Source organism: Desmodus rotundus, chromosome 5 (genome assembly GCF_022682495.2).
Source record: "Desmodus rotundus isolate HL8 chromosome 5, HLdesRot8A.1, whole genome shotgun sequence".
Lineage (NCBI taxonomy): Eukaryota > Metazoa > Chordata > Mammalia > Chiroptera > Phyllostomidae > Desmodus > Desmodus rotundus.
In genome coordinates this window covers 151,085,156-151,100,475 of record NC_071391.1, presented here as the reverse complement: position 1 = coordinate 151,100,475, position 15,320 = coordinate 151,085,156, and the positions used below count along the sequence as shown (strand labels likewise).

The following is a 15,320-nucleotide window of genomic DNA, read 5'->3' as shown; positions in this document are numbered from 1 at the left end:
TCAGGGTGCTGGGTGTCCTCAGTTCCCTTCTTATTCTTGACTCCTCAGAGCCAAAACCTTTGGCCCCACCCATCAGAGACAGGTCTGCTGCCCCTGAGAAGCCCGCTGTGCCTTCATCTCAGTCTGCTGCCTCACGGACAGCCTTCTCCTCTGGCCACGCCAAGGAAGCCCACCCCCTGCTAAAGGACGAGGACCGGAAGGAGAGCAGCACCAAGGTATCTGGAAATCCAGAGGAGGAGGAACTTGGGGTCAGAGTGGACCACCAGCTGAACGCACGTGTGTTTTTGAAATAACCAGTGTGGGTCCAGCTCGAGGAAAGCAAGGAAGAGCTCTGAGGCAGCTGTCCGTAGTACTTAAGGCAAGAACCTATAGATGGCCTTGGGGAGAAGGCTGAGAAAAGAGAAAGAAGAGAGAAGAGGAGGAGGCGTGAGGGGGACTGGGTGAGGGAAAAGTACAGGGTAGAGGACCTGAGGGCAGAGACAAGGGAGCAAGGGAGGGCGAAGGAGGTCACCCGAGGTTCAGAAGGAAGCAGGATGTGGAGGGGAGTACAGAGGGGCTTAGGTGAACCAAGCCGAGTAATTTGAGCCAACACCCAAGATAGCAACCCAGAGGCAGCTGACTGAGACAGATATCAGCCAAAGGCTGTGCTTGACAGGCTGACAAATAGTTTGCACTTCTAAGGTGACCTTGCCCCAGGCGATTCTCTTCCCGGGTCTGAATGAATTCAGTAAGGCTGGGAGAGTCACTGTGAGGGGGGCTCACGCTCCCCTTTGAAGCAGAGGTGTGGAAGTGCACCGAACACGTCTCGAAGGCCTGCTGTGCTTGTGTGCACTGCTGAGACTCAGTCCAGTGGTGACGATGGCAAGGTGAGCGCCCATGGCCCTCCCACTGCGGTGGGGGCGACAGGCCGCGAGACGGGGAAGAATGGCTCAGTGCTGTGAAGTGACCCCTCCTCCACCTCACCCTAGTCACTCACTCCACAGTCACACCGGAGACCTCGCCACCGCGAATGATGCTGGCATCTCAAGTTCAAGCACCAGTTCGCTCACCACCGTCTCCTGTTGCTCTAGCCCAATCCACCTAACACTCCACCTCCAGCATTCTGTTCCTTCTCTTGCAAAAACAATATTCTCCTCGAAATGGGATCCTTCCTATCAGCATCTTAGCTCTCTGGTGTTTCTTTCATCATAACAGAACAGAACAAAACCAGAACAACTCTCTGGAAAACCAGAACCCATTCTCTTCTGAGTCCACTGCAGCCAGGCCTGAGTCCCCACTGCCCCCCTGAACAGCTCACATCAAGGCCACTGATGACCGCCACCTTCTCAGGGGTGGCACATCATAGTCCTTTTTTTACTTGACCTTTCAGCAGCCTTTTTAGCTCATTCTACTTGAATTCCCACCTAGGGATGGAGGCTTCTTCTTTGGTTCTCTGCCCACATTCTCTGCCAAGAAAGGCAGCGCCTTCTTGGCCAGTCCTCGTCACATTCCTGAGCTGTGCAGACTTCTGGCCTCTTATGCATTTAAGAGGCCCTGAAGGGGCCTCTTCTGACCCCTGTGACCTGATCCACTCGGTGGCATCAAGTCCCATCTGTCTGCTGAGGACTCCTGGATGTCCCTTCCAGCCCAGACCTCCCTGGACATCAAGTAGTAGTTCAATTATATATATAACCCTAAATTATCATATATAATTATATGTATAAATTATAGATATATTATGTATGTATGTGTGTATATATATGTGTATATATATGGATGGACACTCACCATCCCGTTTAGGTATCTAATTATCTTTGAAACTTACCTTTTCCAAAACTCAACTGTTTTGAAACACTACCCCCCAAAAAACCTCTCTTTCTCAGTGTCCCCTCTCTGTGAGAGGCAATAAAGGGCAACTCCAGCCATCCAGCTGCTCCGGCCAAAGTCTCGGGCCGTCCATGCCTCCCCTTGCTCGCCCGTCGCACACCTCACATGTCAGCAAGAACAGCAGGCTCTACTTTGAAACGGTCTAGAACCGGCCAGTCTGCCAGCCCCATTCCTGCTACCCTCGCACAAGCCCGTCACCCTGTTGCGTGAAAATTCTTGGTTCTATTTTTGCAGCTTCTTGTGAGTCTTCAATTATTTCAAAATTAGTTATAAAAAACAACACTTAGAACCCCTCCACCAATGGAAGTCAGATCATGTCACTCCTCTACGCAGAACCCCCAGGGGCTTGCTGTGTCTTTCAGAGGAAAAGCCCAAGTCCTCAGCATGGACCACCAAGCACAGGGCACGCTCACTCCTGCCCCCACCCTGCCACCGCCAGCCCTCGCCTGTCATCCTCTGCCCAGGTGCTCCAGCCAGTGCCCTCCTCACTGCTCCCTGCACGCCTGGCACACTCCAGCCTCAGGGTATCCGCATTGGCTGTTCCCTCTGCGAAGAACACTTCTCAAATTGTACATGCCCTGCCACCTCACTTCATTTCCATCTCCGCCCACACTTCACCTCCTCAGTCCCCCTGGGCCCTCCTACCTAAAACAGAAGCCCTTCACCCTCTGGGCTTTACTTCCTGCTGGCATACATCACCTGTTCTTACAGACCAGTCTGTCTGTTCTTTGTCCCTTGAGCTCCGCCCTCCATGACAGCTTATTGGGAGCAAGGACTTTGTCATTTTCTTTTCAGAACAGTGATTGGCACACGATTAAATGAATGAAGGTATGGAAAGCACAGTTGGGTCCCCAGGATTAATGGAGTTTGCCTTGACCTTGTGCCAGATCCAGGTCACCATCTCCAAGTCCGCCCAGGAGAAGATGCGGTCAAAGCAGATGAAGGAGGTGGACGTGTTCCAGGGGGCGAAGGGGCCAGAGAGGCAGAGGGAGCTCACGCCCCAGAGCCTGGGCGCCCGCAGATCCTGGGTGAAGGAAGGTACTGGGAGCCTGGGGCAGGACTCCCTCGGGCTGGGGAGACTTCTTGGCCAACACCTTGGCCAAAAGAGAGGCTGCCACAGCCCCCCACTAGGCGTGGGCAGGGAGCCACACCTGCTCCCTTGAAACCTGCTCTTGGGCCCATTTCCAAAGGAGGACACGGGGTCACGGGTCAGACAGACCAGCTCCATCCCAGGGCTTTCTCTACCTCCACAGGCCTGCTTCCCCTCCGGAGCAGGGGGGCCCTGTCTGTGCCCTCAGGGATAAGCAGCCCGCGCAGAAACAACGTCGGCGTCATCCTGAGGAAGCGAGCCAACCGGGCCTCCCTGCCCAGCATCCCTGTCAGCAGGCGGGAGCCCAGCTTCGCCCGCCATGCCTCAGGTGGGGCGCAGACCGGCCAGCGGGGTGCACCTGTCCCTCTTGCTGGGCTGTCTTTGGATGTGGTGGGCGTGGCGCGGGTGAACTTGGCTGCTCTGCTCTGTCCAGGTTAGAGTAGGGGTGGTGGTCCCCTACTCTTTCAGCAGAGAGAGGAACAGAGTCTGGGAGTCAAAGCATCTATGGGCCAGGCTGGTGGCCCAGGGTATCCCCACTGGACTTGTGGTGGGTGGACAGGTACACCGGGGTTTGTGGCAGGTTCTGGAGGACTCCCCAGAGCGCCAGGACCAAGATGCTGGGAAACCATATCCCCACACTAGCTGGAAACGCCAGGAAGAAGAAGAGAGAGGGCTCTGGGAAGACCATGGGTTCCTGCATGTTGCCTCATGAGATGTCAGGGCTGGACAGTGCTGGGCACAGACTGGATCTGAGGAGCCAAAGATTCTATGAGATGTTCAGGAAGGGGCCGAGGGAGGCTCCATCCCTCTTCAGCCAGGGGAATGTTTGTTTCACCTCGCTTTTTTGTACACTGGGTCTCTGCTTGAGATTTCACTTTAAAAGGTTTTGCTACGAAGGAACACTGAAAACCACCAACCTGGGTGAGAGTTTCTTTAAGTGTGGGACGTGGTGGGTCATCGATGGTAGAGCAGGCATCGTTCTTGGGCCAGAAATAATATCGACCCGCCTCCCTTCCCCTTCTCTCTCTGTCCGGGGATTCGTCAAGTCTGCTCTGGCCGGTCTGGAAGACTCGCAAACACTGTGTCCTTTTCAAATAGACATCTTCCTTCAGACTTGAGACATCAGAAGCTGGCTGCAATTTTATAGGGGAGTTTATGATGCTCTTTTACTTTTGCTGTGAATATTTACCATATTTTATGACAAATATTGTTAGTTTACCAATGATGGTGGTAACATAAATTTCCCTTTAAAACGAATGGGTGTAGGATTTGGAAAGTGGTTTAACGTGAAGAAAAATACCATGGCAGTATTTTGGTGTGGTCAGTCCTGCAAATGAGGCCACATCTTGACCCCAGGTGCCTGGCTTTCTGTCCCCTGCTCCCTCTGGCCACCTGCCTTGGATCACCTCCCTGCCCTTGGCAACTTCACAGAAGGATGAAGAGTGGGGGGCTGGGGAGGAGGAGCTGGTAACCTAGGCTCGTGGGTGGGTGCAGGTTAGAGTGCCCAGCGAGTAGAGGCACCCTTCCTTGACGGACCTACTGTGCTCACTCAGCCACAGATAGGGCGGGACTGGGGGCATGTCGCTGGCTGCATGGGTTTGATCCCAGGGTATCAAGCAGCACATCACAGGCTAGTTGCTGCTACAGTAATATTCAGGTGGGCAGAGGCAGGAATGGAGGAAGGCAACGACAGGCAGAGGTGGTGGTCTGTGTGGCTCCCCAGGGAGCGGAGCCCAGGCGCTGGCTTCTTAGCCCTCCCCAGCCCCTTCCCCGGATGCCCCTCAACCCCTACTAAAGGTGGGCTCAGCGCTGCGGGCCAAGCCTGGGGTCCTCCTGGTGAAAGCTCCCGTGTTCCTCTTCTCTTCTGTGGGTGCAGCTAACTCGCTACCCGCAGTGCTGACTTTGGGGTGGCCTGAGTGGGAGGAAGAGGAGGATGAGATGGATCCTCGGGACTTGAAGGAGTTGAGGCCTTTCTCAAACCCGGAGCTGGCGTTGATGGATGCCCTCCAGTGCCTGGACAGCAGTGACTGGTGAGATGACACCTTCCCCTCTGTGCACTGTGACCAGGGGAGAGCCGCAGAATCGCTCCTGCCCCCCGCTGTCCTCCTGTAAGCCCTCCCCGACCCTGCAAAGGCCTGGTCCCGGGGAAGGAGGGGCTTCTGTGTGTGTGGTGTGTGTGTGTGTGAGTCCAGCCTCCTGTGTCTGCACTGTGGCTCATTGGGGGGTGTCAGGCTGGCACGTGGCTCCACACTTCTCTAGGGGTGACCTTCCTTAGAAAGGCCACAGCCCTCTGTTCCTCCACATCACATCGGGTCTGCCCCCAGCGTTCTTGCCACTGCGCTAGGGGACACATGGTCTGAGTCGGAGCAGAGCCGTGGCTTGGGGTCCAGAACATTTGCGGGAAGCCCTCCCTGTCTTCAGTCCTCACGTTCCAGTACCTTCTCTTAAAGGCACTGGCGGCTTGTGTCGGGTGTGCTCCCAGGGTCTGGGGGTGGGCTTCTCTTACAGGGGAGGCTGAGCCAAGGGCCCCCTAAAATGGCTTTTACTGGACTGTTAAGGTTTCCGCCTGGGTGTTATACCAGGCCGCCCTGCCTTAGGGGCCACCAACCCCCACCCTGCTCTGGTGAGAGGAGGGAGGCCCTGTGGGTGCCCCTGGCTGGTGGAGGGCGAGGGTCCCCCACCCCACCTGACTGTGACAGGGCCTGGACTTGCTTCTCAGGCACGTGAAGGAGAAAGGCCTGGTGAGCATCCAGCGCCTGGCAGCCTGTCACTCGGAGGTGCTCGCTGGGAGGCTGCACGAAGTGTCCTTGGCCGTGACTGGGGAGGTGAGGCCTCCCAGACCGCCTGTGTACGGTGCACCCTGCCCACCCCCAGCCAGGCCCCCTTCCCTGGGGCTGCGGTCCAAAGTGGGTCACATAACAGCCATGGAGGGGCCTCTGGTTCCTTGGAACAGGATCACCCCCACTTATTTCTCAGTCCTCAGCCATGGAGGTGGAAGGTAGCCACCCGTTTCTCAGGTTGGAAAACTGAGGCCCGGGGTTTCCCTGCTTCTGGGCCACAGCCCTGCATCATCCCCTGTGCTCAGAATGCCAGAGGGGGGTGGGGTGTTCTGGGCCAGGTCCCCAGCTTCAGGGAGGCTGTAGCATTTCCCAGGTCCTCTCCCCCAGGGGGCTGGGCCTGGCCTGGACCCAGATGGACAATAAGATGCCACTCATCACAGATGGAGGCTGCCCCCCACTCCCCTGGGAACCAGTTGTTCTAGTGAAGGCCTTGTGCGGATCAAATTGAACATTATTTGTAAAAGAGCTTTGAAACCATTGTACAAATTTCAGATGATGATGGAATTAGTAATTGTGATGATAACAACAGTAATATTTAAAGAAATGGAACTATTTTGCCTAGAGCTGCTGCAGGGTTTTCTTTCCAGCCTGGCAAGGCCTGGGCTTGGGGTGAGGGTGAGGTGGTGGTAGGGGGAGGTGTGGGGCTCCGTTCTCAATGTGTTCTGGAGCCCTTGACAGGGTCCAGCAGTGCTGGAGGGTCCCTCTCCCATCTCTCTCCAAGGTCACCAACCTCCGCTCCAAGGTGTCCCGCTTGGCCATCAGCACCCTGGGAGACCTCTTCCGGGCCTTGAAAAAGAATATGGACCAGGAGGCTGAAGAGATTGCCTGCTGTCTGCTGCAGAAGATGGGGAACGCCAGCGAGTTCATCCAGAGAGCGGCCAACCGGTCCCTGGGGGCCATGGTGGAGCATGTGACCCCTGCCCGATCCCTGGTGGCCCTCACGTCAGCGGGCATCTAGTATGTAGCAGCCAATTGTGTGAGGGGTGAGGGTGGTCCAGAAAGGTGAGGGGAGAGCAATGGCCCTGGATGGGAGTGGAGGGAGGGAATGGAGCAAGTGCTTCATGCATTTAGCTGGGGGAGCTTCTGGTGGGCTTCTGCCCCACCTCTCTGGAGCCAGGTGATGGGATGAGTTAGGGCAGCCCTGAGGTCCTGGCTGGAAAGGCAGAGCTTTGTTCTGTTTGGAACTGAGGAGCTCATAGTGGCCGTGGTAACATCCCAGGGACCGGTCTGCCTGTGTAGGGAGGGGCGTTTCTGATCAAACCCCGGCCGTCAGCAGAGCAAGGCACACAACATCATTCTTTAGTGGGTGCGCTCAGCCTTCTCAGGGCTAATGACCGCCGCTGCCATGTTTGCTTTTCCCTGTAGGTGAAAAGCAAAAGCAAAAGCATCTCTCACGCCCTTTCTCCCAGACAGCAGAACACTGTCAGCCACAAGCGGGTCAGACACTTCTCTCTCCGTCCAGAGGCTGCTCAGAGAGCCCCCTGGTGCGGGGAGCTGCCAGCAGGCCTCTGGGCCTCCGCCCAGTGTGAAGGGCAAGGGGCTGGGTCACATCCTCGTTTTTTAACTTCCCTGTGCCTCCGTTCTCTCATCTGTAAAATGGGAATAACAATAAAATTGTTGTGAGGAGTAGACCAATTGATCCAGGAAAGAGCACTTAGAACAGAGCCTGCCTCCTGCCTCCCCCAACCTAACCTGTATGGCCTGCTTACTGTGGTTGCTGTTAACTCGGGAGCCATTAACTGTACTTCTTCCTGGGTTCCTCCCATTGCCTCAGCTTCCTCACCTGCACCATGAGGAGAACAACAGCTTGTGGAGTCCAGGAGACAATGGCTGAAGGTGCTCAGCAGTGCACCCTCACTGCCACCTGAGATAATTGATTGTTGTTACGAACCAGGGTCAAGTGTCCTCAGGGGAGCCCTGGGTTCCTAGGGACCTGCTCAAAGGCAGGCTCTGATTCAGACGCTAAGGGCGCTGGTGCCTGGCCCACACTGACTAGGGAGAGCCGGAAGTGCTCCTTTGTATTCTACTGGGAAGGACCTGGGAGGGGTGGGGGATGGGGCTAGTGGTGCCTAATGGACTGTGGATGCAGAGACCCTGCTTGATAACAGTGAAAAAGAAAGAGGTGACATCCTCATGGAGTTCTTTTATAAGATTTGAGGTTCCTGCTGTTAGGACTGCCAAGTCACCCGTCAACTTCCCGTCCCTCCCTTCAGTCCCACTTCAGCTCAACAGTAAGCTCCTACTATGTGTTGGCAGGTGCCAGACACCAGTGGGTGCTGGGGATTCAATTGGGAGGGAGACAAGTTGTCCTCTCCCTGGAGCTCCAGCCCCACTGGGGAGCCACAGGGCTGCACCTGAGCTTCCCAGGGGACAGGGGCAGTGCCACCCCAGGGAGCATCTAGGTCTGCCTGGGGGCAAGGGAAGGCAGAGGAGATGCTGATTGGATAGAAGAAAAGATGGGAATGGGCATTTACGCAAAGGCAGACTGCAAGTTCACAAAGGCGCAGAGAATGGTGGGCACAGGTGTATCGGGGAACTCCGGGTGGCTTCACTTTTCCTTCCTGTCCCACTGTGGCTGTCATCATTCTGAGTTCCATTGTCAGGAGGGCTCTGCTCTTTCCTCAAAGAGTCCCCTTAGCCTGCAGGGGACAGAGTTTGGAGCGCATCACAGCGTGAAACGCAGGCACACAACAGTAGGTCTACCTGTGCCAGGCTGGGGACCCCACATCCCACTCCTTGACTGAGCCCTTGACTGTGAACGTTGTTTTGTTCAGCCACAGAAATCCCTTAGTCCGGAAATGCACCGCTGAGCACCTCTCGGCCGTCCTGGAGCAGATAGGCGCCGAGAAGCTTCTCTCGGGCAGCAGGGACAGTACAGACACACTGATGCACAACCTGGTGAGACTGGCCCAGGACTCCAACCAGGACACCAGGTAATGCAGGGCCAGGGAGTGGGGGCCTGCTGTCCGGGCCAGTCCAGGGCAGATACAGTGAGCAGCCAGCCATGGCCTGCACAGCGCAGCCGCCCCGGATCATGTGGACGGACAGTTGGAAGGACAGGCCTGTGTCCTTTCCTTACCGCTGGCCCACGTGTCCCCATCGTGACTGCCAGGCCTGCCCAGGGAATGGTCGCCACTCCTCACCTCCACGTTCCACCTTCCGTTCTCCCTGCAGCCACCACGGCTGTGTTCACTCTCGTTCCTGTCCCACCTCGGCTCCATTCTCTGTAAAGACGCTTTTTTCAGGAGATATGTAATGAGCACCCTTTTCGTTCTTGTGGATGTGACAGCGCATAAGAAAAACTAGGCCTCTGCTCTCTTGGAGTTTACCTCCTAGTGGGGTAGATGAACAATAAACAAATAAATAATTATGAGAATTTTAGATACAGCTAAGGGATATAGAGGAAAACACAAGACGTGCCCCCTCCTGCAAACAGCTCCCTCCCGCAGGGCCCAAGGTGTAGCTGCCTCCTCACGGCAGGGCGGCTGTGTGGCGCTGTGCAGGGGTCTCTAACTTCCACTGATCTAATGGGCACAGGTGCCAGCTCCTGGTTTCGGAGTTCTTTGTTTCCCGATTACTCATTTGAATGTTTTTTTATATGCTTGCTAGCCTTTTACCAAAAATAAAACCAAAAATCCCATTAAAAACAAACAAAACTCCCATCCCCTCGCGAAACAACAACAAAAAAATAAAAAAATGATGACAAAAAAAAAACAACAAACCTCTCTGGCTGAGCATTGGAGGGTTGATAGGAGGTAGGGCAGGATGGAGGAGGGACGCCAGGCTGATGGATGGCTACCCCATCGCGCAAGAGGTGCGGAAGGCTGGCTGCAGGGAGCGGAGGGTGGATCTGGGTGTATTTTGAAGGCAGTGTCCACAGGAGGTGGGCGGGAGGCCTTCAAAGAGGGAGCAAAAATGGCACTTAGGTTTGTAAACTGAGCAATTGGGTGAATGGTTTGGCCATTACTGAAATGAGCAGTGTCGGTCGGTTCATTTTCATTGTCGGTGGGAGATGGAAGTCGAAGTCTAGTATTGCTCCAGATCCAACAGCCCCCCCACTCTGACCTTTGTTTTATACTGGGCGGTGTTGACCGCACTTCATTTTCCTTCCTGGAACCTATGCTTCTCGTTTCCACGGCACTGGAGTCCCTGGTTCTCATTGTCCCTCTGGGGCCATTTCTCCCCGCTACTTGCCCTCTGAAGGCAGGTGGCCACAGGAGTGTCTTTAGTCCTTGTCCTCCTCTTGCAACTTGCCCTGAATCGTGTCTTCACTTCTGGTGGCTCCCGCCCCAGCAAACTCTGATGCGTCTCAGCCTGTGGCTCCAGCCCACACCCTCTCAGCCCCACATCTCTGACGCTCCGAGGACCCGTCACCAGGACGTCCACCTCCCGTCTTCAGTGCCAAGGGTCCCCAAATGAACTCATTGTCTTCTCCCAAGCCTGCCTCTCTGGCTGTGTTCCCTCTATTGTTAAAAGTCACTGTTATTTACTGAGTCATCTAAGATGCAGAATGGGGAATTTCATACCTCATTGATTCTAAGACACGCATTTCCTCCCCACATTTTAATATCTTACAATCAGAAGCAAATCACAGTTATTGACCAGGGAGCAGTTGTGACTTAGGTTTTACTATCTGCACTTTCGCAAGCACTCACGGTATAAACCTTTGCATTAAAATTTCACTGTAGGAACCACACTACGAGCCTTTCTTTACTTGCTAGACTTTCATATTTATTCTAATAAGTCACCGTGGATGCTCTGTGAGGAATTGCTGACCTTAATTGCTGTTTAAAATGCCTTAGAAATATTACACCATTACTCAGCACTGAAATGAAAAGTTACTGCCTATGAGAAGAGGCATGCAAATAGAGCGACAGGGTGTAAATTAGGTGTTAACGCAAACATTCATCATTGAAGGAATGGCCAAAATTCCACATTTTCTTGCAAAGACACCACCAAGTACTTTACCTGACCGAAAGAAGAACACTACCCATGAGTAATGTCACTGCCTGTTCCTGAGAAGGCAGGTGAAGGGGCTGTCCCCGCACTCAAGGGTGAGTCCCTGAAGGCAGTGAACGTTGCCCCAGGCTTGTCCCCAAGGACCCATCCTCCATACCACTGCCAGACATTCTGGTCAAAGCGCCAATCAGATCCTTCCTCAGCTTCCCATTGCCTGCAGACTAAAGCCCAACTCCTTCCCAGCTCCCTAAGCTGGTCCTACCTTCTTCTCCCGCCTATTCTGTACCTGAGTCCAGTCCCTGCCTGCCTTCCTCCAAGTACACACCTGCTGAGGTGTCAGGCTGTCGTGGGGACCCTAGACTATCTCCTCCCTCTGATTTACTCCCCGATCCTGTCCACTTGTGAACTCCTACTCATTTTTTGAGTCCCAACCCAAGGGTCACCTCTTCTATGAAGCCCTCCTGGATTCCTTTCTCCACCTACCACCATTCACCAGGTAGAATTTACCACTCCCTTCTATATTGCCCTACTTGCACCATTCCTCAGACTTGTAAGTGTCCCATACAAAAAAACATTATGTACATTTTTGGTATGGCCATCCAATGGAATATTATGTACCCATTAAAAAGGGTGACATGGGAAGATGACTAGGGATTAAGTGAAAAAAGCTCGATACAAGTTGTATATGCATTCTGATATTAACCAAATGTATGCACATGGGAAAAAGGCAATAAGAAAACATGTAAAATTGTACTAGTGGTTTTTCTCTTGGTAATGGGAGTATGAATGGTGTTTAACTTTTTGTGACTCTGGTTTTGAACTGGATAAAGATTCTTGTCATAATCAGAAAAAGCATTACAAACCCTGTCACTGTAATTAGAAAACTGTGTGCAGTTGTGCAGCACGTTTACGAGGCATTTCTGTGGCTGCCTCTCCATCTCCCTCTTCTCCCTGCGGCAGGTTTTACGGCCGGAAGATGGTGAATACCTTGATGTCGAACACAAAGTTCGATGCATTTCTGAAGCAATCCCTCCCGTCCCACGACCTGCGGAAGGTCATGGCGGCCATTAAACAGCGGGTGAGTTGGTGGGTGGGAGCGGGTGGTGGGTGGGGACTAGCGCTGAGCTGGCAGCCTTATGCTAGTCAGGGGTCGGGGACTGCACACCCCTGACTCCTGCCGGCGGAGGTCAAGGGACTTGCTTGCCCTTTGCTCAGCCTGGTTCTGCCTCTCACTGCCTGGGAGCCTTGAGGCTCCCTGGGCCTCCACATCCTCATCTGTGCAATGGGGGTCTTGGACCCCTGACTGACTCCCTGCACTCTGGAAGGCGCCCCTGTGCCCTCGGAGGCCCTCCCAGGTGGGAGGGGTTATGGTCAAGGCTGGAGTGTCTGGCAGTTCCCCAGAGGCTACTCCTTTTGGTTCAAGCTCTGTGTGTATTTTTCAAGGGACTAGAAGATAGCGATGAACTGCCATCTGCCAGAGGCCGCAGCGTGTCGAGGAGTCTGGTGGTGTGTCAGAACGGGTTGCCTGGTGAGGACGGGTACGGCCACTCTCGTCTCTCTGGGGCTCCACGGCCAACACTGTTGCTGAAGGCAGCCTGAGATGGCCTTGGGCGGGAGGGCGGACCTGGGCTATACCGGAGACCTAGCTGGGTCTGCAGCACTAGTGGAAGAATTTATAGGATGTGTTCCCCCATCCAGATCCTGGGGAGACCATGTCCTGGGCTCGGAGCCTGTGTTGGCAGACGTGCGGCCCAGGGGGTGCTGTCCCACCAGTATTGGTGGAACGTGTCCTCAGTCAGGCCACCTGGGGGAACTCAGCGGTTCTCTGTTCACTTGGATCAGCAGATCCTTTTGCCAGAAAAGCAGTCGGCCTGGGACTAGTTCAGAGGCAGAGTTGGGACAAAGGCAGATGAAGAGGAATGGGTTGAGATGCTGGAGGGTGGCTGCTAGGAGGAGTTAGGAACCAAGTAGGAAACTAAAGGTCACTCGTGTGCCTAAAACGTAAACTCCCTGAGCACCACATCTAGCAGGGACCCCAGGCAAGACCCTGCCCACCTCTTCAGGAGTAACTTCCTCTCCCTCTCCTACACTTCCTCTCAGCCAGACCAAGCAGCCCATGGGCATGGCCCCTCCACCTTCTCTCCCTACTGTGCCTTTGCTTTTTCTGGTTCTTTGCCTTATACTGGGCCGTCTGTACCTAGAACATGCCTATTTATTCTCCAAGATGCCACGAGATTCAGCTCACCTGCCACCCTCTCCCAGAAGCTCTCTTTGACACTGTGCCCCGTGTTCTCTGAGTGGACAGGTCATCCCTATTCTTCAGTCCTCTGTCAGCCCATTGACTTAGCTGTCCTGTCTGTGAGCCCTTCAGGCAAAGACTGTCTCTCTCACAGCCTTGTCCTCGGTGCCCAGCACGGTCCTGGCACTCCGCAGGCAAAGAGTGGGGAATGTGGGGATGAGTGACAGAGTGAATGAAGCTGGGCTCTGCAGGGTGGGGCTGGGGTGTAGGGCATGAGGTCAATGACACGGGCTCTGGGCTGGGGTGGAGCCGCTCTCGTGCTGGCTAGAACCGGCCTGGGGTTCCATGGGCACGTGATCCCAGCCTAAGACAACAGGGCTTCTCACCATTTCCCTAGTTACTGGAGGACTGTGAGCAAGACCTGGACAACCAAGGGTCAGGATTTGGGCACCTGGCAAGATCTTCCCCCATTCCTAGATGAAATGGGCCCCAGTTATCCTTTTGTGGGTCCCCAGCCCCTCACTCTAAGCTTCACTTGTCTTCTGAAAAGAGAAAGAAAGGCAGGAAGAGAAAGCTCTGACCCTGGGGCTCCATAAACCATATTGTCTCCTGAGGAAAAGGGATTTCCAGATTTCCCAAGCCCCACCTGTCTGTGGGAGGGGGCATGACGTAAGAGGTGTGTCCATCCCCTGGGCTGCCCAGGTCAGAGGCCCCTTTCTCTTAGGCTCAGCTCCAATGGCCCGAGGCTGGTGGGGCTACGCTCTTCCAAGCGGGGTGGCTCGGAGATGGTGGAGCAGGTGCGAGAGCTGACGCGGCTGTTGGAGGCCAAGGACTACCAGTCTCGGAGGGAAGGCGTGGGGCAGCTCCTTGAGCACTGCAAGGCCAAGCCAGAGCTCATCACTGCCAACATGGTCCAGGTGAGCATCGCCCCACTCCGCCCTGCCACCTGTCTCTCCCCATGGGCGCAACTTCAACTCAGAAAACTCTGAGCAGGGTTAGACATTGTGCCAGACCCTACAGGATAAAGGGGGCTAATAAGCATTTGCTACCCAGTTGCCATGGTAACGCTCTAAGATTACTTGGGAGTGACTGAAGGGGGTGAGGGCACTGCCTCCTACCAGGCACCTTGGGACTGCTTGGAGGTGTCCTGGGCGTCTGCTGCCCTTCTTGCAGATTTATGGGGAGGAGGGCAGAAGTGAAGGATGCTGTGGCCAAGGGCCATTACTGGTCTAGAATGTGTGCAATGTTTGGGGGGCAGAGCATGGAGCTGGCCAGGCGATGGGGCCCGGATGGGTTAGGAGCAGGCATGGCCTTTTCACAGTCTGGAAAACAGGACAGACGCAGGGGCAAGGCTGATGACAGGCAGGCTACAGTGCAGAGTAGTTAAGACACAGGCGTGAAGTCAGCAGACCTGGGTTTCCATTCACCAGCTGTGTGATCTGGGCAAGTGGCTTAACCCTTTCAGCCTCAGTTGTTGTTTTGTTTCTAATGGTAAAGTGAGGGCGAGAACACATGCCGTGTAAGTTGTAAGGTCATTCCAGGAAAGGGAGGGTGCCGAGCACCTAACAAGTCGCTCTCAAACTTGGCACACCGTGAGTGCTCCGTATACAGTCGTCTTTCCCTCTCGCGCCCCCTCCCCACGCCTCTTTGAGGAGGCGGACTCTTCATCATTGAGAATGCTCTGGCACAGGTTGGATGACCCCTGTCCGGGATGCAGGAGGAACCCCTGCTGAGGGTGGTTGGCTGGGCTGTGGGACTCCTGCCCAGCCTGGGTTCCCATGGGCTCTTGGTTTCTGTTCCCTCAATAGGTCTTTGATGCTTTCACCCCAAGGCTTCAGGATTCCAACAAGAAAGTGAACCAGTGGGCGCTGGAGTCCCTCGCCAAGATGATCCCCCTCCTCAGAGGGAGCTTACACCCCATGCTGCTCTCCATCTTCATCGCCGTTGCAGACAACCTCAACTCCAAGAACGCTGGGATTTATGCTGCCGCTGTGACCGCACTGGATGCCATGATTGAGAGTCTGGGTGAGCCTCCTACTGTGGCCCCTGCTTGGCTCTGTGGGCAGCTGGCCCCCTCCCCAGTGCCGCCCTGGGTTGGACCCGCCTTTCCTGCTTGGGAATCCGCAGAGCGGTGCAATACACTGGTTCAGCATTTTCCCGGAGGCTGTGTAGGGCAGGCTGAGGTTCTTGGTTGGCAACTTTTCCATGTCACTTCCACCTGTGTGTCAGAGATGGTGGGAAGCTGAGGAGATACGGGGATGATGTAGTCTGGCCTCCTTTAGTGAAGGCGATGTAAATGACTCACCTGAGGTCATCCCACGCCCAC

General features: G+C 54.8%; 1 protein-coding gene across 2 annotated transcripts in view; it reads left to right on the top strand.

The window, feature by feature from the left end:
- Positions 1-15,320, top strand: part of TOGARAM2 (TOG array regulator of axonemal microtubules 2) — a 48,504-nt gene that overhangs the window by 20,605 nt on the left and 12,579 nt on the right. Inside the window, exons 8-18 of one of the 2 annotated variants that reach the window (XR_008426930.1) lie at positions 49-215; positions 2,754-2,904; positions 3,120-3,284; positions 4,833-4,986; positions 5,676-5,781; positions 6,518-6,753; positions 8,571-8,729; positions 11,716-11,833; positions 12,199-12,293; positions 13,719-13,911; positions 14,826-15,019. Coding sequence is in view for 1 of the 2 variants with exons in the window: in XM_024553089.3 (XP_024408857.3) it covers positions 49-215; positions 2,754-2,904; positions 3,120-3,284; positions 4,833-4,986; positions 5,676-5,781; positions 6,518-6,753; positions 8,571-8,729; positions 11,716-11,833; positions 12,199-12,293; positions 13,719-13,911; positions 14,803-15,019 (1,761 nt within the window). In the remaining variant the exon portion in view is untranslated. Of the gene's footprint in view, positions 1-48; positions 216-2,753; positions 2,905-3,119; positions 3,285-4,832; positions 4,987-5,675; positions 5,782-6,517; positions 6,754-8,570; positions 8,730-11,715; positions 11,834-12,198; positions 12,294-13,718; positions 13,912-14,802; positions 15,020-15,320 lie in introns of both variants that reach the window. The other variant, XM_024553089.3, reaches the window with a different exon arrangement.